This window comes from Cyprinodon variegatus, unplaced genomic scaffold (assembly GCF_000732505.1).
Source record: "Cyprinodon variegatus isolate N-32 unplaced genomic scaffold, C_variegatus-1.0 Scaffold384, whole genome shotgun sequence".
NCBI classification, from domain to species: Eukaryota; Metazoa; Chordata; class Actinopteri; order Cyprinodontiformes; family Cyprinodontidae; genus Cyprinodon; species Cyprinodon variegatus.
The window spans coordinates 58,129-79,145 of NW_015150837.1; the positions used below are offsets into that span (position 1 = coordinate 58,129).

The 21,017-nt window shown below is 38.2% G+C and overlaps 1 protein-coding gene across 1 annotated transcript in view; it reads right to left on the minus strand.

The window, feature by feature from the left end:
- cep112 (centrosomal protein 112kDa) overlaps nt 1–21,017 on the minus strand; it is a 108,272-nt gene that overhangs the window by 54,066 nt on the left and 33,189 nt on the right. Inside the window, exons 8-16 of the mRNA XM_015387031.1 lie at nt 16,873–16,959; nt 11,619–11,718; nt 11,178–11,296; nt 9,533–9,676; nt 2,344–2,498; nt 1,756–1,885; nt 1,576–1,668; nt 1,412–1,471; nt 311–390 (exon numbers count right to left, since the gene is read on the minus strand). Coding sequence (XP_015242517.1) covers nt 311–390; nt 1,412–1,471; nt 1,576–1,668; nt 1,756–1,885; nt 2,344–2,498; nt 9,533–9,676; nt 11,178–11,296; nt 11,619–11,718; nt 16,873–16,959 — 968 coding nt within the window. The remainder of the gene's footprint in view (nt 1–310; nt 391–1,411; nt 1,472–1,575; nt 1,669–1,755; nt 1,886–2,343; nt 2,499–9,532; nt 9,677–11,177; nt 11,297–11,618; nt 11,719–16,872; nt 16,960–21,017) is intronic.

The window sequence follows — 21,017 nt, forward strand, 5'->3', positions numbered from 1 at the left end:
GTGTTTATACTGAGCCATATACGGACATACATTAATTAAGTTTATATTTCTGTGTATATTGTGTGTAGTTTATATTTATGAGCCTTTTTATCAGTTGGAGAAAGTAAATGTACTGTTTTAATCAGCTGTGATTAATGATCATCTAAATTAAAAGAAATAAACACTTTAAATATACCTTTTCCCCCCTTTAATAAACCTATTTATTATGATGAACTCATATTTCGTTGAAGTTCATCACTGACACTGTGATACTTCCAAACATTTTTTTAAATAAAAGCAATAAATAAACCTTTTTTTTTTTTGGCTGTACCTTAGTTCATCTTCTAGTTTGGCTATCTTCCTCTTGGCCTCCATTTTCTCCCTCTCAGCCTCACTCTGAACTGCCAACACCTGAAAGACACAGAAAGTAAAAGTGGGACAGAGATAGAGGTTTAAGTGAGTGCAAAAGCAGACACCATCAAACATCACTCTGGAAAAAGCTCTGCTGTCTGTGTGACACTTTGCATACGCCGTCGTCTTTTCTCCCCATCACCCCATCAAACGTCCCATCGGTCTAACACTTTGGAGCTATGGCCGCCATATGGGCTGTTCTAAGAGCCAGATACTGAATCATGGCAGCTCACACAGCACTCCAAAGACCTCTAAATAAGAAACCTTCTAGATGAAACAAAAAAGGAAAATAAACTATTCGGCAAACGCTTCCCCGTATAAATCCTGAAACCTTGGACAAGTTAAAGGAAAAGCAGAAGAAACGGCATCTAATTAAAGGAAGAAAATAAGAAGCAGACATCAAAAACTGGAGTTCTGAGAAGCCTAATTAAATATATCCCTGACCCTGAATGCAGAGTACAAAGGCCTGCTAAGTTTTTACAGGTGTATCAGTCAAAGGGCCCCAAATAAGCTGGTCTGCCACCAATACACATCATGGAGGAATGGCACTTTGAAGATGACCCAGGTGCAGCACAGATTTTAAACCTGATCTTTACCAGAGTGGTCTGGCCTGTGCTGGTCCTGCTCGGATTAATTATCAATGACCCACCGACTTGGTGCTTTATGGCTGCACTCTGACTTTAAAGTGGGCTTCAAGAGTAGAATGCATGGGCAATTAGGTGCATGCCTGGGTACACTTAAGGGACGTTACATGCCTCAGAAATAACAGCATGCCATCTTTTACAGTACTCAGAATTCACTTCCCATTCCTAACTCTGCCTGGTTTGTGCTATATATAAATATACTTCTGCTGCTGCAGTATTCATTTCAAGGCTTGTTTCACATCTAAACCAGGGGTGCCAATAAGTGTGGCCAGGCCTGCATTAAACACCCTCTAGACTATTTAAGAATTATTTTTAAGTGATGACACAAATCAGTACAGTAGCGTGAAGAAGTCGTCACTGGAGGATGTTCTTGCTACCTTTTTGTCACAGCTAGCCTGCAGTTCGTCCTTCTCTTGCTGGAACTTCATCTCCTGATCCTAAAAACAAAGCCAAGTTTAAAAGGTGAGGTTATGCAGAGATAAAAGAACATCTGTGATGATTTAAGTTTCTATCAACCCTCTGATGTGTTGGTAAACCTAACCCTAACTTGTTGGTGTCTTCTATACTCGCTTTCCTGAAGCTGCTGCTTGAACTGTGCCACATTCTTCTCCAAATCCTCTATAATTTCAGAAGCCTGCAAGAGATGTTTTTTTTGTTGTTGTTGTCAATAATCATTGAGCTCCACATTTAGGGACAGAGAACATGCTGAGGTAACATAAACCTTAGCAGCAGACAGAGCATGTTCCTGATGTAGGTGGCTGATGTCTGTCTCGTGTTTGGCTTGGAGCCTCATCACGTTCTCCTCGTGTTGATCGCTCTGCTGTTCTTTCTCCTTCTGCAGCATCACAATCCTACATGATTATAAGCTCAGATTAAAGAATGCGGGCAGGTTATCTTTTAAACATCAATGTAATCTTCTTCAAACAGTAAAAAATGAAACAGTGGAATAAGTCATTGAGTTTCTACAGGAATTGGATTCTTCATGACAAACAAATATGAAAGAATTCAAATAAACAGACCCACTTCTTATAACCAATTTGCCTGATGCAAAATAGAAAGGGGGAAAAAATTCCAGATGTGTAAAGCCAGGGATTCAGACTTACCAGTTTTGACTTGATGAAAACAGTTACTATAGATTTTTATTAGTTAAGAACAAAAAAACAACATTAATTTCCCCTCATTTAAAACCATAATGCTATCTAAAATCCCAAACAAACTCACTGAATCTTGATGTCAACCTGAAGGGGTGCCAAAGCTTTCTCAAGACAGGTCCTATCCTAAAATCAGAACTTCCCCTCATCCTGCATACCGCTTGTTGGCTTCCTGTAATTCAGCACTGAGGGAGGCGACGTGGAGCTCCAACCGGGCCTTCTCCTGAGTCACTGTCTGCCGTAGCTCGTTGCCTTTCTCCATTTCCACCGACTGTTGCTTTACCCGCAGCTCCATCTCCTGCACCCTTTGCTCCTGCCCCCAAAAACCCACATTAAGAGAAGAACAAAGTAAATAAAAAACTTCAACCAACAAGGGTGGAAGCATGAGGTAACGTAAAGGGAATTAGCATGCTCTCCAATGCAGACACAGAAATCTAGGTTCTTCCTTCTAAAGATGGATTATTCCTGATCTGAACCCCCAAAAAGTTATAAATTAAGAATTTCTGTGGTACATTGATTTTTTTTCTATCTTGATCAGTATTTCAATAAAAACATTGATCAAAGTCCAGCCAACAGACTCATGTAGCTGTTTCCTATAAAAGGGGCTACTGTCCTTCAGCTTGCACGTGTCTCTGTACGCAGGTATAGAACAGCATGGAATGCAGCATGAGCCCAGCTGATAAAAGCGCTGATAAGAGATGGAGCGTGCTAGCTGAGCTCCACGTTGACAGGGGGCTGGCGATGACAGGCGGAGGGAACGGCGGTGCCCCTTGGTGACAGAGGTTCTTTTCTTTATGTCAGTGCTGAGGGGTGTTAAGTAAAGAAACAAGAGGCCTGTGTTGTGCTTTGGCCGCGTGCTGACACTTAGCTCCTTGGCAGCGGATGAGAGGAGGCATGTCTGCGCACTGAGGCCTCACTGGGCACACCTGGACGCACTCGCTGAGAGTAAATTAAGTCCAGTAATTAGGTGTTTTAGAAGGAGAATTACTTGGTGCGAAGTGCAAGCCATGCAAAGCTACATCAATTGCACTACTGCCTTTTAGAGATATAGCTATGCCGCATTAGAAGTTTTAGCAGAAAAGCCATTTATAGTGATGGACGTTCACTAACAGTTTTGGTATCAGAAGTAAGGCCAGCTACTGGAAGGCTGCCTGCATCAACAGGCATCTCCAGAGGCTTATCAGGCTGTGTGCATGAATGTATAATGTGGATCAAAATCCAGTGTTTGAGTAGGAGAAACAAACTGAACAAGACCAGGAGAGAAACCACTGATGTGAGATGATCTCTGATCAGTGTACACCTACAGTGTGTTCTACTAGCCATTAACTCCAAAAGACAGCATGAATTCTGCTTAAGCAGATGAGAAAACCTTTAATGAAAAAGAGAATGAGTTCTTCATACAGTCAGTAAGTATCTTGCATAATTAAATTCTGTTCAGTTATATAGCACCGATTCACAACAAAGCACTTTACAATTCAACCACATCATACAGTCAAATTGACGCAAAGTTTTGCTACCTAAGGAATACCAGTTGATTGCATCAACTCATTGACTCGTAGGCAATCCCTCACACTAAGCATGCTTGTAACGACAGTGGAGAGGAAAAACTCCCTTATAACAGGAAGAAACCTCCAGCAGGACCAGACTCAGTGTGAGCAGTCATCTGCCGCTTTTTATATAATGAAATGAGGCCGATTGGGGTATAATTTTCTTTCAACTTCACAATGGTATACTACTCTATGTTAGTTTTTCACATAATATTCTAATAAAAACTTTATGTTTATTTTTTTATGTTTTTGGTTGTAATGTAACAAAATGTGGAAATGGGGTTGGAATACTTTTATAAGCCAATATGGATGGAATGTGTAGTCTTTATAAAAGTGTGGCTTGTGCTGGAAAAGCTCTAAAAAATGGGATGTTTTTTTATTTTTTTTTTTCCAGCAGGGATGTTTAGTATTTGCCTGGAAGAAGACAACTTACCTTCAGAGATTTTGCAATAAAGCTGTTCCTAAGTTAATTTGTTTTGTATGTACTGATTCTGAATAGTTTTTCTGCAGGAAGTAAGTCAGATAATGCGGAATGGGAACTTTAGCAAAAAATCTAGTCTAGACCTGGAAGACGTCCTACAATCCTCTATGCTGTCTCACTTCCCATGCTTCCTTAGGATAGATTTTTCCTGACAGTCATACCACACTGCCTTACTGAGAAATAAGATGCTTTCAATTGTTGTGAGAAAATTAGCAGAAAGTCTAGACCATTTCAGCTTCCTTGAAAGAGGGGTTGTTGTTGAGTATTCTTCACCCGGTGGGAGGAGTACTCAGTGGAGGAGAGGTCAGAGGAAATAGAGTTCTAGGAACATTATGCAGTCCCCAAGCTCCACCACCTCTGCATGTATCCAGAGAGCAGCCTTTTCAGTCCTCAGTAGTATACTATGACCTCCATGACCTAATCTAATATCAAGTGTGTAGTGTATTTTGGTGCTAAGCTATTCTGTGATTTATAGACTTACAGGAGTATTTTAAATCCTATTCTCTGAGATATGAGGAACCAGGGTTACAACTTTAGAAACCGGGGTGTTGTACTCCACTTTGACAGTTTAAGTAAGGACACAGGCAGCAACATTCTAGATAAAATGCAAACATCTTTTTAGGAAGACCTGTGAAGACACAGTTGCAGTAATCAATTCTACTAAAGACAGGTTTTTCAAAATCCTACTAAGCCATGAGTCATTTAAACCTGGAAATGATTGCACATGGATAAAAGGCTGAATTTGCCAGGTCTGAGTCCATCACCATTTTGTGCCTGATTGATGGGTTCTAGCTGTATTGACTTAAGTCATGTGCAAACTTTTACATTTTATCCCTTTGGTCCAAAAAAATATTACTTCCAGTTTGTTCTGATTTATTCTAAGAACATTTTGGCACAGCCATGCACTTCTCCTATGTATTTACCAAAAGCTTGAATGGGTTCATAATCACTTGGTGACATTGTCATGTACAGCTGTGTGTCTTCTGCAAAATTACAGTAATTTTGTGTTGTTGTTTATTTAGATCTAAGTTAAGGGAAACATTGAACAGATATTGAACAGAAGGGGCCCTGAGACAGACCCTTGAGGAACACCACATGTGATTTTTCAGGTCTCTGATATAAAGGTACCTCTTGACACTGACACTCCCCTCTTTTCTAAGTAGGTTTCAAACCAGTTCAGTGATGTAACAGGGAGGCCAAGCCAGTTTTCCAGGCACTTTGATAAAATTGAGTGATCAACAGTTTCAGTAGCTGCATCAAGGTCTAATAACACAAGCACTGTACTTCTTCCAGTCTGCATTTATACACTGTTGAGATGCAACTGAATACCTTGACATGGATAGTCTCTGTAGTGTGGTAAGCATGAAAGCTATATAGAAGATATCAAAGTGATTGGTCATTTATAATTGAAATTGAACTTTATTGACCTCACAATGGAGAAATCTCTGCATTTAACAAATCCCCTTTTGGGAGCAGTGAGCTGCCTTTGTGCAGCGCCCGAGGAGAAGTGGGGGCTTAAGGGTCTTGCTCAGGGACCAAGAGTGCCAGCTATGGGGATCGAACCGGTTATTTGCAACCTTCTCAGAGCACAAGCACACTGCTCTAACCACTAGGCCAACAGTCCCCACACTGTCAAAACACAGATATTTTAATAACTTCATTAATGAAGGTAAGGTTTGAGGTGGTTTGTGATGTTGTTCTACAGTAGCTGCTTGTCCAAATTCCTCTGTTTCAACACTGGTTTGAAAATTGCTGTTTTTAGTGCCTGTGGGTAAAACACTTGACAAAAAAAAGACGTGTTTATTATTTGAGTTAATTGGAATCCTAAATAATAACAGACACAGCTTTCTTAAAGAAAGTTGTGGGCAAACATCTAGACAGCAGGAGAAAGAAATATCCTTTTTTAGACTAATAAATATTAAAGAACATGGTTAGAACTGGACTCTTTACCCGGGGAGCCACATTAAAAAATATTAAATATTTGAGTTTTAATTAACCAGAGCACCTCTTTTAAACTTTGCCATGTTCCCTACATGGCTCAAAGTCTTCTGCAAGTCTTCCGTCTCCCTATCAACAATTTACAAGTTTGCCACATTTCAAACAGGACAAGTTGGTTAACTGCACAATTAATATATGCTCTGTCAACAGTTCTCCAACCTGAGCTGTATATTTCTACAGCTCTTCCACTGTCTTTGCTTCTTCTCTGCTGACCTCTGAATCTTTAGTAGAAATCTAAATATGTTAAGCTCTAAAGCAAAATATATCGCCACACGTGACTTTCATTTCAACATTAGCCCTTTTATTCCCTTGGTAGATTGGATTTGATGCTTACAAATACGTATTTTTCCTCCATGTTTCATATCAGAAATACTGTAGAACCATGGTGAGATTTTTTGGGGTAAAATTCAGATCTAGTGCATTTATTCAAAAGAGAATGAATCATTTAAAATAAATTTCACATTCTGTCATTTTTATTATGTAATGAAAAGTTCTTATAAAATTGATATCTTTCTTTAAACTTTTTTTTTTTTTACATTAGATTTGTGAGTTAGAAATTAAAGCAGTAAAGCTACACAATAGTCATCTAAAAAGGAGCTTTAAATATTAGAATACTCAAACTATTTAAGAAGAGCATTAATCAAAGAAGCCATGAGCCCCATGGTTACTCTGAAGGAGCTGTAGAGCCAGAGCTCAGATGGGAGGTTGTGTTTTAAAGGAAAGCTGTTAGCATGCACTGTATAAATCTCATCCTAAGATTTAAGAAGCAAGCCACCAATGACAGAAAACCGTAAAAACCTCTGTTTTGGACTGCAAAAAGCCATGTTAGGACACAACAAACACAAGGAGGAAAATAAAACTAACTTATCCTACATTCAAAGTGCAGGATGGGAAGCCCGCTGCACACACCAGAAAAGAACATGCATAAGAAAACTTGCATAACATGCAAAAGAAAATAAGATCTATTGCAACAGGTGCAAAGGACTGCCTTATAGAAGTTAAATGAGAATGTTAATCACTTTTTTAAAGAGTTTTATTTTTTATTTTTTTAAATGCTTTATTTTCCTTGATCTCCTCAAAGAATCTCTCCGAGTCTCATCAAATATTTTTGGAAGCTTGTGGGTGCAATGTGACCAAATATGAAATATTTCAGAGGGGAGGTGTTGTCTTGCAAGGTGTTCCGTTTAAAAAAATCTCACACTTGCTTTGATATTGACTGATATGGTCATCATTAGTAGGTGCATCCATCTGTAGATTGTTGTGGAAAATTCAAACCACAAAATTGTTTAGCCTCAAAGGCGTCTAAATGACCACCAGGCGCCCTAATAGTCCCGGACGCTAAATCCGCCCCTTGGAGGGGTTGCAGCAACTCAAAGCCCACTTGAATCATGCTATACTGACTACATCTAAAGATCAAGCCAATCACATGGCAGGAAGGCAACTAATTTTCTGTGACAAAGGGCTCTTTTTATTCTCTTGGATCTTGTCTGTCCTTAATTATTAAAAAAAAAAGTCCCTAACCATGGGCTCTGCACCATCCGGTGTTTGATGCCTCTGAAATGTCAGCCTGTTGATAGATTAAGGCCAGAAGTAACACGCGAGCAAGAGGGATATGTATAGAAATCCCGCTAATACAAATCAAATCTATATCACATATCTAAAATCTATAAAACACATTTTTTAAGGAGCTGCTCAATTAACAATCTTCAGGTGTTGATGATTTCTGCTAATAAAATGTGCACAATCCCATTTGACACCCCCGTCTTTTTTTAACAACATCAAAGACCCTGCAGCCTTGCAAGGTGTGTGTGTGAATGAGTGTGTACATCTTAGCACTGAGTAAGATTTAATATGGACTAAGATCAAAGACGTTTAAAGAGATGACAGACATACAATATTACAGTCACTCCCTCCCAGATGTTAAAGGATGCCTCCTTTCATTCAAGGCTTGGAATGAAGAGACTGAATGTTTTATTATTAGATCGGGATTGACGTACGAATGTAAAGCTAAACAAGGCAGGGGATTTAAGAGCAAATATAGATCTAAACTTCCCTAAATCTGGTCCAGTAGAAGCTAAAGCAATTTAGAGAAAAGCTGTAGCATATTTGTTAAGTCAAATTGAAATACAAACAATAACATATTATGGTCTTTATTGCAGATGGTGATGCCACTGGATCATTCCAGTCAACTTCATAGCCTCTCAGTTAAAATATAATGACTTTCATTGCCACCTGTTTTACACACAACTTTATAAGCGAAACATAAAAAGAAAAAAACTTAATAAAACAATGCTAAGATAATCAGGATGCAGCAGACATGAGCTCCAGTAGTGGGACATCACTTCTTGGAGGTCTCCGAAGCTCATCTAAACATGTTCAAGACAACTCCTGTGCTCCATGATAAAAACCATTCTACTGACCTGCTGATGTCATACTGCAGCATTCAGATTCCTGACATACAACCATGATACTAATTACATATGTGAAAACAGACTTCTGCAAAGTTTGTTTCCACTCTGTTTTAGATACTTATTTGTATTTTCTTTTTCATCGGGTCATCTTTATTATGTACATTTTCTTTTAATGACCCAAACAGTCATATGTATATATATACGCGTGTGAGAGCATGCAAGTCCATTTCTCCTCGTGCACTCTCTGTTTAAAAATTGCTGTTCTCATAGCTCATACAAGCTTACTGCGTCCGAACGTCCTCTCAACCCCTTAATCACTATTTACAGAGGGGACTATAAAGTTGCAAACTCAGTCAACTCGGACAGATGATCACTGCTTTTTGCTCTCTGTTGGTCACGCAACACCTCCTGTACTGCATGGTGCCTGCGCCATCTTTGTTACTACTTTGCCGCTATCAGGTTGCGACAGTGGGCCACTGTGACACCAAATCCCATAATGCTTTGCAAGGAGAGCTATTTGCTCTCCGATATATCTGCCTCTTCTAAGGCCTTTCTTTTCTCGTCATACACTCCAGTCCGTGGACACTTTTTCTCTTAGGACCCTGGGCCATTTTCAAAAACCGCAGTGAAAAAGGTGAGCCACAATGACTCTCTGAAACCGGAGCTCACCACACATATACGGCTGAAAATGCGCAGAAAAATATAGCTAACTGGGGACGAGTACATAGGACGGCCTTACGTAAACAAATCACCAGAATGACTGACAATTAGGAGGACCACTTATTTAGATGATCCACCCGGAAATAAAAGATAGTCATCTATACCTTTAAGATAGAAACATTTTGGAACAAGGCGAATAACGTCCAAACCACTGTTCCGAGTTTTCCTATCTCTCTCTCCCAGTACTTACAGTGGCCTGAGAACGAGCCTTGTGCTCAGACTCCATCTTAGCCAGCCTTCGGTTGGTGTCGTCCAGCAGCTCCTGGATGCTTTCAGTGTGCTTCTTCTGCATTTCAAACTTCTCCTGCTCCATCTCTGCCACAGCCGCATGGAACTGAAAAGGCAGAGAAAAGCTCAATATTAGACACTGATCAACTGGCACCAAGTTTGGATCACCTGCTTTCTAACAAACTCCTGGAGATATAAACTCCTACTGAGGAGACAATGGTGAATGAGTAAATTATCTGTGAACGTTTCCCCCAAAATCACTCTTTTCCTGATCAACAATAAATACTATTACATTTCCCATCGTATAAGAATTTGTTTTAGCATTTTAAATTTCAGACGACTAAAATAAAATGAATAAAAAAGTTTTGAAACTTCCATGAATTCAACCTTATTTGTGTAAAATAACAATACAGAGCAAAACATCATTGGGAATCAGAAGGATAATGTTTTGGGTTTCATTTTTTCCAAATAAAAACCTTATAAGTATAGAATGGATTTACATTCAGACCCTTATTCATATTTAAGGCTGTACTCAGGAGGCCTTGGAGGTTTGTTACAGAACATCAGTGATAAAACAGTCCCATGAAAACCCAGTAACAGGGAGGAAGTTCAGGTATTTGAATGCAAAACAACATTTAAACATCTGTTGGACCTCTGTTCAACCAATACACGGCTGTCTATCTCAACAGACAGCTTTAGAGAGATGAGCAGCAAAGACACCCTTGATAAGTACGGGGGAGCGACATGTTGATTGGACCTGAGGCTGAACTTTTTGGCAGACATACTGAAACTGTTTGTGAGGTAGAAACTAAAAAGCTACAGGTGGCTGCATCATGCTGAGGTGTTTTTCTTTACCAGCAAGAAAGAAGTTGGTCAGATCGTCATTTAGACGGAATGATTTCCAGGTTACAGAAAAACACCCATTTTGATATCAAAAGTTCTTAGTCTTAGACTGGTGTAGCCAATGTACAGAACTAGAACTAATAGATCTGTGGTATAATTTAACAACTACTATCAATCTCTCCTTCAAATAGACTGAGTTACTTTTCTGTCATGAACAAGAATAGAGAATTTCAGTGTTTAATAAAACATGTTCTAAAAGGCCGGCAGCTGTGACTGCACCATTAGAGGGCACTTGAATAACTCACCCAGGTGGGCTGGATACATCTACACCTGAAGCATCTTTTCTATTGTGCAGCACTTGGTTTTTAATATTAAACCACTTTAAAAACATTAGGAGTATGTGATAGTAATCTGACAAAATGGGAAAAGGTTTAAGACACTAAATAGAACAAAGAGAAAGGGCGTGGCATTGTAAGCAATTTGTATAATAGAGCTGGAGAATGAGCAACAATTCAGAAGACTATTGAAGATTTCCATCACTTCTTAACATCTTCTATATTTAAAGACAGTCAGCAACCCTGAAGATATTAGTGAATAAACCTATGAACATTCAGTGAGAGCCCAAAGGAAGGATGATCAGAAACGAGTTGAATCTGTTTTCTCAGCAATGCAGCCTGGCTCTGTGCAGAGAGATCTCCCGTGAACCAACACTTTCCCTCTGGCTTGAGTCGGCTTACAGAGCGCAGGGCTGCAGAGTATCCCACCTTCTTCTCCCACTCGTTTTTTATAGACTCGGCACTCTGATCTGAGATCTTCTTCAGCTCCACTATCCGCTTCTCTTTACTTTCACAGATGACCTGGGATTCCCGCAGAACACTTTGAACTGTGGGAGAGTTTGAAAACAAACAGACAAGGGAAGTCAGACCTTTCCTTTCAATGCCTGTCTGTTTGTATGCATTGAAAGTGTTAGAAAAAAAATAAGTTTATAATTTGAACTTAATGCTTTTAACTGAAAACATCCAGGAATCTAAAGTAGAACAAAGAAACAAGCTTAAACTGCAGACGGAGCAGCACAGCTGGAGAATATCACTCTGCACCAGCATGGTCTAGTGTGGGTTGTACCTTTCTAGGCTTTTTACTCTGAGTGTTCAGAGACACTACTGTAAACATCCTTCCAGTTATCCCGCAATCACATCACCTCTCACCTTTCTTCTCGAGTGAGCGGATCATCTCCTCGGATTCCTTCTGCTTAGCCCGATACACACTTTTTATCTCTTCTATCTCGTGGTTTTTGCGGTCCAGAATCTGAACAGAGAGGGGAAAAAATAACCTTCAGCACCACAGAGAAACTAACTAGACTCATTTGAGCATAACTGGGCTTTGTGTTTTGCTTTATTCTTTATCATGGCTCATAGCTTCAAAGATTTCTAATCAATGGTCATGTTTACCATTGATTGGGTGATAAGAAGGAACTGCATTTAATAATCCTTACATCAACTGTTCATGTTATGTCATCATCCAAAGGTTTTGTTTCTAATTATTAGCTTATTGTTGCAAACAGCTATATACAACTACTTTGATGAAGAACTACGCACACAATCAGACACGTCCTTTTAAATATGGAAAATATAAAAAAAATGTTAGTGGCAAAGTAAGCATGAATGTAAAAACAGCTTAAAATAGTTGTGGGATTTCTTTTTTACATTTACAAAGCAGTTTTGAAAGCTGTGCATTTATTGCAACTGTTTTGCATTTGATATTGAATTAAGTTCTGCAACAGATTAACAAAACAAGCTGTATCAAAGATGCAGTCTCAGTTACAGCCAGGAGCAGACGTAAGCAGCTTACATTTATTGCAGAATCGGGATGTACGGATCATCTCATCAGCCACCAGCAGCAGGGCATCAGTATTTAAAGGGACAGAGTATATCTACATATACATTGCAGAATAGACTGGAGCCCATCAGCCAAACCGTGGACAGGTGGTCATTTCATTAAGGACCAATGAAATGCACAAACATGAATGTATGCTTTAGAGATTGGGCATCAGTTATTTTTAAAGCTAATATCGATTATTTAGACTAGGTGATCCAAGATATATGATGTTTTTTTGTGACCAATTTTTCAGGCTGACATTGTGTCCTCTTCTTCCATTTACAAGATAAAAATGACATATGGATAACAGATGTTACACAAGTTTCAATTTAAACAAAATTAAACATGTATTAACAAATCAAAACAAATACTATGGATAGCAAATAGAGGGAGCAGAAATAAATGCACTCCAAAGAAAGATCAGAACAAGGACCAACCACAACGATAACTGTGTCTCCTTTTAACTTAAGAAAAAAAACATCTGACTGTTTAAAAAAAAAAAAAAAAAAAAATTTTTTTTTTTTTTTTTATGCCATTTATCAAATAAAGTCATATGATTAAAAATCCTTCACCCCAGATTATTATCCATCTTCTACAGACCAACATTCTCTAAATACATAAATAATTCCTATTTCAAATAAGGGACAAACTGCATTACTAAAGAGAGACACCATCTAAAAAACTGGACAGCTCTTCCTTTTACATTCGTTCTGAGAATTGAACGTTCAGATTCAAATAGATGAGTCATAAACTTCGTATTTAAAATGGCAAAACTGCAAAAGCACCAATCGGCTTCATGAAATATTTCCCCCACCATGCATTAATTCTGACTGTTGACAAGTTAGATGGACGTCCATCTTAAAAAATGCTCACACATGATCAAGTTTTTAGTGATCAAAGGCATGTACAAGGAGAGTAATCTGGAAAAAGTGGGGAAAATTAAGATTTACTGTTACAGATATAATAGTTAAAAGTTAATGACCGATTTATTATTGACTTAAATTGGAACAGGATAAGTGCACATGACAATTTAACCTAATGCATCCTAAAATGTTACCATGACCCAATCCAACAAATGTCACTATGGTTTACTTTCATCAGTGAGTGAGCATAGAAAAATACAGGAATACAAACTGCTTGTACTCATGGTAATTGATCATTAAACATGTATTATTATCTAAGATTTTTTAACTTTGAAGAGACATTTTACACATTCACTTTATATACCCCAGAAAAATTCTTTATGTATTTCTGTTACTTCAGAGACCAGATAAAAACGGAGTAAAATAGCAGCTGAGTGAACCACCTGTGCTGAGGTGATGAGGTAAGTGCATCTGCTGGCTGCTGCCATCTGGGTCCAATTAGTTCAATTAGGTGACGAAGAGCAGCAGCTCCAGGAACAGAAATACAGGAGAGAACTCGGAGCACTTATGCACAGCCGTGTTTGTATGTGCATGGAAATGTGATGGAAGCAAAGGCTTTCCCTAAAATAAAAACGTTTGCTCCACATATGCAACACTTTGACCCTAAAACTCAAACCTTTGGTAACGACAAATGAATAAAATATCTTTTTTTAACGGATGAACTTTATCCCAACATGTTTCTCTCATTGGAAATAAGAGATGTTTTTTTTTTTATCCTACTCTAGAAGCCGGTGACGTTCCTTATTAGCTAAGCCTGTCATCATCCCAGTGTGAATGAGATGGAGGAGATGAAAGGACGATTGGGCGCCTGGAGCAAAGTTCAACAAACATTTAGGGATACCTTTTTTTTTCCCATTTCATCACCCCAAAGAGTTTTTTTTTTTGTTTTTCTTTTCAGGGTGTAGAGAACAGAAGGCAGTGGTAGAGTGTCAGGGTGAGACAGGGTACACCGCATGGTGGGAAATGGGAGCTTTTATGATCTCTTTTTGAGGCCTTTAGAGGACATCCTAATGGAGAGAACATCCAGAGCATAAAGTAGAGAGGAGAGATTACAGCCAAGGAAGGAAAAATTGTTTAAATTTACCAAATAAAGCACAATAGTCTATAAAAACATTACACTCATTGGCAGGTAAAGTGACTCCTCTTTCAGAACAACAATATTGATTAAAATCTGCAATTTAGCTAGAAAAGCTTGTGTTTATACTGACATTTGCAACCAACATCACTGTAGATTATCTTTTAGTGTAACATTTGTATTTCCATGTAAAATCACAGACAGTGAGTCCAGGAGCAGTTAAGGAGGCCAAAGACTGTATGTTAGGCAGCACCCATTATTCTGATAATCTAACAAATCAGGGTTTCACCTAAATCTGTATGCACTGGTCATATTTTTATACAGTAAACAAGGACTAGTAATCAGTGAAAGCCCTTTCACATTCACAACCTTACCCAGTAAATGATCTGTGTTATGTGTGAATAAAGCTAGAACTGAATTACTGGGTCAACACTAAGTATCAGGCTCACTAATTTACTAAGATAGTGTCAATAAAGCGTTACATCACAGGGTAAGGCACTCATTGGTGTGTTCAAGAAGAGGTTTGTAGTGATGTTCCATGATCCATGCTAAATGTTCCAACAGCAGCGTCAATGTCAAATGGGCCAGCAACATTTTTAAAGAAATCTTCATTTACTGTAGACCTTCTCCTGATGTCCGTCAGCTGCTTCCCTAGCTGTAAAAAGCAATGCAATAGAATTTCTTTAGTAGTTTCTAAAACGTCCGTAATTAGTATTAGGCCTCTGAGTAGTGCAAATCAGTAAGGCCACATGTGTGTCAGCGGTCTCCATGTTAAATGCTGTCTGAATAATGCTGACAATAAGGAAGAGGTAAGAAGAGTAAGCAAAATGCTTCCTACCAACAGTGTATTTAGAATAGGGACCTCCCAACATTCATATGCTCTGCATGGGAGATATATATACATTTGCATACAATTATTCTCTTGATGATATATACAAGCACAGCCAAGGACTTTAACAAAAAACCTTATTTGTTGCAGCTTTTTACTGCATGTTCTCTTTCATATAAAGCTCTTTCAGTCCTTATTCATTTTTCTCATGGCCTGTAACTGTAAGCTGAGCTTTGCCTTTTCTATACAGCCCTGCACTATCTTCTTTGTCAGTTATCAAAGACATTAGAGGGAGGGGATGGCATTTGCTGGGTACAGGTATTTGAAAATGGGGATATTTAGTCACCTTATTATGGTTGCACATTTCGTAGCTAAAAGTTACAGTGTTGGAGCTTAGCCCACCCCTGAACCCAGCCTACAGCTGCAGCCACCAGTTCTGTGTCTGTGGTGAATGTCATTTCTCACTGAGCCAGTGTATTGGGTTTCTTTGTTTGGCGTGAGTCAGCTGCATCCTGAACGTCAGTCGGTGCCAAACACTGTAACCAAAGACTGTAATGTATACCCAAATACAGGAAATGTTTAAAAGTCACTGTTGTGAAATGAAATTATATTGTGATTTGTAGTGATATTGAATTATGATGTAAAGCTGTTGTGTATCTGTTCCTCACTGAAAGGGATTCATCTCATAAGAAGCTTGATCACTTTTTTTTTATATATATATATATATATATATATTTTTTATATTATATTTATTATATTATATTTATATTATATTTTTTATAAAAACAAAAAAATGAACATTCAAACTACACCTCTTAACCAAAAGAACGGTTATTGGATGAACTACTCCAATGAGGCATTCTTATCCAGTTGTTTCTTTTTTTGGCATTTGGTGTTACTCCTTGCTGATAATGGGAACGTTATTTGTCAATAAATTATATTAAGTTGATTATATCTGTTTTCATTTGATACCTTTTTTTAAACAATGTTTATATCGGGTCAGATGCATGCACTCACATAGCAAGTAAACCGTTCATTGATTCCCCAGTAGTATCACATCAGTATAGGACAATACAGCCCAGCGATCAACATTGGTAGTTTGGTGTGCCCTAGCTTCTATTATAAATAATTTGCATTCTTCACCAACTGTTCAACATAAAGACGCATCTTAATCATCTTTAAAGCCTTATAGTTGAAAATAAATTGAAAATAACTCGCAGTCAACATTAATAGAAGACAGAACGAACAGAGATTGAAGTGCCATTCTGCTAAATGTAAAAAATTGCAGCATCTTAAGTTAAGAGTGAACCGAAAAGCTTTTTTCTGCTTTGTTAAAAGCTTCGGTGGCAGCAAAGGATAATCATATGAGGATGAAACAACATTTAAGTGATTGAAGTGCAGCCTAAATGACAGCTCTTCCTGTGAAATAAAACAGCTTTAGTGCTGCGTTCAGCATCTGACAAGAAGCCTTGAAAACAGGATTGTTTCATTGCTTGCAGATTAAATGGCTGCATAGAAGATTTTTCCATCCATAGTTGCAGTTATTAGGGGGGGTTATCTATTTCATATTTTTCTGTGGGGGGCCAGTTTAACTTTAGTTAATCAAATACTTGTGTATGCTTTAATCATTTCTTATTTAAAGAAAACCCTTAATACTTAAAAAAAAAAGCTAACACAGGTAAAATAATTAGAATTAAACTGGTGATTAAGATGGCTGCAAACTCAGTTTGTCATGTCCTCATGTTGCTCACTCTTGCCTTTTCAACGTCTGCATCATGTCTTTGCTGCATCTTCAGTTTCTCCTCCTGGTGCTTGGCCTCCAACACTTTGATCTTCATCTCTGTCTGAGAACACAGGAAACATCGTGTCATGATGGTCTTCCACTGCATCTGCTGCTCTGTAATTGAGTTGCTGCCAAAAATGGATGAGAAAACATCTACAAACATATACAGTTTTTTTGGCACTGATCTGTGTAAAAGTAATCAAAATATGAAGAAATTATAATAAGATTTGTGAAAATCATTTAGAAGGCTTTTATGTAGACACCTTTACCCCCCCCACTATTCTCTAAAGTGAATGGAAGTAAAGTTTTTGTCTATTTGTGTGTTTTAAAAATAAAGGGGCGAAAAAAAGCCATATTAAATCTACTGGAATGGATGCAGGACCAATAACAGCAACTCCAACAAAAAAAGAAAAAACATTCACATAAAACTTGTGTGAAAGTGAATCATTTCTAGCCCAGAATAGAAATAAAGGTGTGGCCAAAACTTTACACAGTGAATGATGGATAAAATGAATGTACTACTTGTTTAACAGGCAGTCTAAAAAGTTTAGTGTTCTTAGTCAAATACGCCATTTTGGAAAGGACCGGTTTCAATGCTTTCATGGACAATTTCAGAGCAGATCTCCAACAAAAGAGGCTTCTTGGTTTCAGTGCATTTAAACCAGACAAATCCAATCATGAATCACTCCAACTGAAAGCATTTTTCATACCAATTATATCAGAGGAAGTAAACAGAGTTTAATGATTCATATCTAGCTAAGGTAAGTCCTCAGCTCTGCACTACACTACATGGATCTAATTTGGGAAAGTCTAACATGAAAATTCTATGAACTTTTCAAAACCTTGTCATGTAAACTTTCTGAGGCCAAGGGAGCAAGTGAGGGTCGTAAAGCCACAAACATCCATGTAAGTCATTGGGGTTTTTTGTGATACAGTAGACCAAGACAAAGTGAGAAATGGATCGAGTTTGTGGCTATTACACAAAAAAATGGGACAACTTAAAGGGTTGTGTAAACTCGAGAGTATGGAAACACAGCAGGGAAGTTTAGATAAACCCTGCTGTCTTGGAAGCAGTTTAATTGTCTAGGTAAACGGCAGATAGTATAAAGTGGATACTTTTCTATTTCCTTGAACTGTAACACCAATAGATCTTACAATATGTATTAAACTATTTGTCCTTTCTACCTCTGGATAGAAGGATATCTTCATTATTAGAACGCAGAAAAATTGTAATAAAAGAAAATAGTAAAGAATAACGCTTTGATTATGTATTCAAATTCTAAAACTGATTTAATGGTGATATTTTGAAGAGTAGATTGTGCACCAGACGGCTGGCCCATCCAGTATCCATCAGACGGAGGTAATTTCTAACAGTGCTCAATAAAACGAGATACTATGAGAGACGAAAGCCGAATAAAAATACGTTGAATGTATTTTCTATTCATTTGTTCTTATACATTTTTAATTTCTCTTTATTATGTAATGACATTTTTTTTTTGGGGGGGGGGGGATTGTCTCTTGTACTTTCATTGATGATTTTAAGTTGAAAAGCGAATGATACATGGATACAGAAAAAAAATGTTATTGGTCAAATTGATTTGCAGTTTGTGTTCGTGATTTTATTACACCAATTAGGTTTTCTTGTCTGCTGGGAATGAGCGAGCAGTGCGCGATGGCACAGGAGCAAAGTTTAGATGGAACAATACTCACAGTGCTATAAATATAGACGTGAACATGTTCCTGTGTTGGTAATTGTTATAAATCGGGATAATGGAGACAAAAAGCAAAGCTGCTGGTTTTCCGTCTCTAGTGAAGGTTAAACATTCCCAATAGGGATGTCCCAATATAACATTTTCATTTACAATACGATACAGATTTTGCACCTTTGAGAACTAACCAGTACTGATATTTACCACATATGATATCAATACGGCTCATCCATACTTCTAATACTCATTTAGTAGTGTGGAACATTAGAAGGGGTTTGATCACGTATTGCTCAGAGAACAATTTCTATAACAACAACTGACCCATTTATTATCAGCAAACAGGTTACATATTCTTTAGACAGAAGCACCGTGCTTTTATCAGCATGACAATATCGTAGATTTTACGTAGACGCTGATATAATCCGATACTAGTTCTTTGCCCAATATCAGCCCGATATCAGATTGTGACATCTCTAGGGTCTCCCTACGGGTGATAAATCCACCTGATACTGATGTGTGAATGTATGAATATTAGAAAAACAAATAGCAATTAGGTCTAGACAATATTTGTCCATGCTCCATTATCTTTCTCTAGACAGAAGGAAAATAAAACTATCAACTGAGTGATAAATGAGCAGATATGCGTCAGGGTTGAGAGCATTTACACTATTACTGACGCAAAAAATTATTGAGAATTTAAAAGTACTTTTGGCATCTTGTCAAGATTTTCAAAAGCACATGTTCCTCTTTAAAATCTTGTTTCCTGCTGCTATTTTAAATTGGTAATGGCAAAAAAACATTTGAATGCTCCTCTCAGCCCATAAGCAAGAAGTATTCCCCTTGTTTCTAGACCCTACTTACAGCCTGCTGGGGATAAAGGCAAATAATACCAAACGAACAAATGAAATGCAGCATAACTAAGACCTTTTATATACAACAAAAATAGCTTTACACTGAAATGATCAACATCTTTTTCTACCATCTTATTCAAGCCCCAACAATTTTTACAAATTAATCTTTCAATAATACACTCTTTCACCTTCCTTAGCTTATATACTGTTTTGCCTTTTTTTTTTTTTTTTGCTGTCTTTAATTAGAGGATCTTTCCCTTAACAAACACACAGCTCACTGAGGCACAAAGGAAACCTTTGACAGAATAACTGTCTGGCTGTTTGCTTTGATGCCACCACTCATGTAAAGTCTGTGTATCTTCTGGAGCGTTAATCAAACCTGCAGCAGGGTGACAACGTTACTCCTTTGAAAAACTGCTTGAGAGTGTGTGTGAGTATATGTGTGAGCGAGTCAGTGGTTAAAAACATCCCGAGGCTAAATCTTGTTTGTTCTTGTCATCAAAACCATTAAGCTAAAAAAAAACAAAAAAAAAAAAACAAAATGTTAGTTGGCAGAGGGAAAGCTCATTAGACCTCATCTCTGAGATAAATATTAAAGAAAACATCATGATTTAAGCACAATATTGTTTACGTGCGTAAATATTGACAGAACATGATGTAGACATCAGCTACCCACAACTACATGCAGCCCCGCTCTGGGACTGAAACAGTGGATTCAAATTTAAGAGCTCAAGTTCTGCTCTGAAGTCAGCAATTCCCTTCCCGTTTAGAGCCCCTTTAAAAATAAAAAGTCCAACTATAATGCAGAAATTGCCTTCCGGATGACGCTCCTCATTATAGCACTTGAGCTACATTCAAGCTGCATCTTTGACAGAGCTCGTTTAAGCATTCAGTTCTTTCTTCTCCCTCTTTTTTTTTCTTGATTTAACGCTATTTCTTGTGCAATTGAGAGGACCACAGGAGACTTGTCAGAGTAGAAAGGAAAAAGTCAAAAGGAAGTGAAGTGAGAGAAAGACAGAGGAGAGTGAGAGAGAGAAGGCGTTGACTGAAAAGCAAAAATGTAGGGACCTGATTCTAACGGTGCCTTAAACAAAAAAAAAAGCTCATGTGGGGGTGTCACTTTCTTATCCTGTCTTCAAATGCTCTTTGGAGAAAGTTTGTCAAACTAGATCAGTGGTGTTTGAAACTTGTTTATAAAAGCGCCAGTGAAAGGAGGAGGAGGAATGTCGTACACCTAAGGCTTGTGAGATGTCTTCAATCAGTCCCGACTGGGTGGTACAGCTCCTTCCCTTTCCTCTTCCTCTGAGTGGAAGCGAGCGCTGTAAGATGCCATGTTTTCTGACACTTTGCTTTTGAGAGGATGAGAGCTGGGGAAGGAAGGAGGAGGGCTGGATGGGGGGGTGCGCGGCAGAAACCGTTTCTTTTTCTGTTCACTGTAAGAATGCCACGGGGGGAGGGGGTTAAGTGAGTGTGTGTCTGTGTGTGTGTGGGGGTGGATGAGGGGGTAGACCTACAAAGTGTAGACATTGATTCAAGTATTGATATGATAAAAAAAAAAA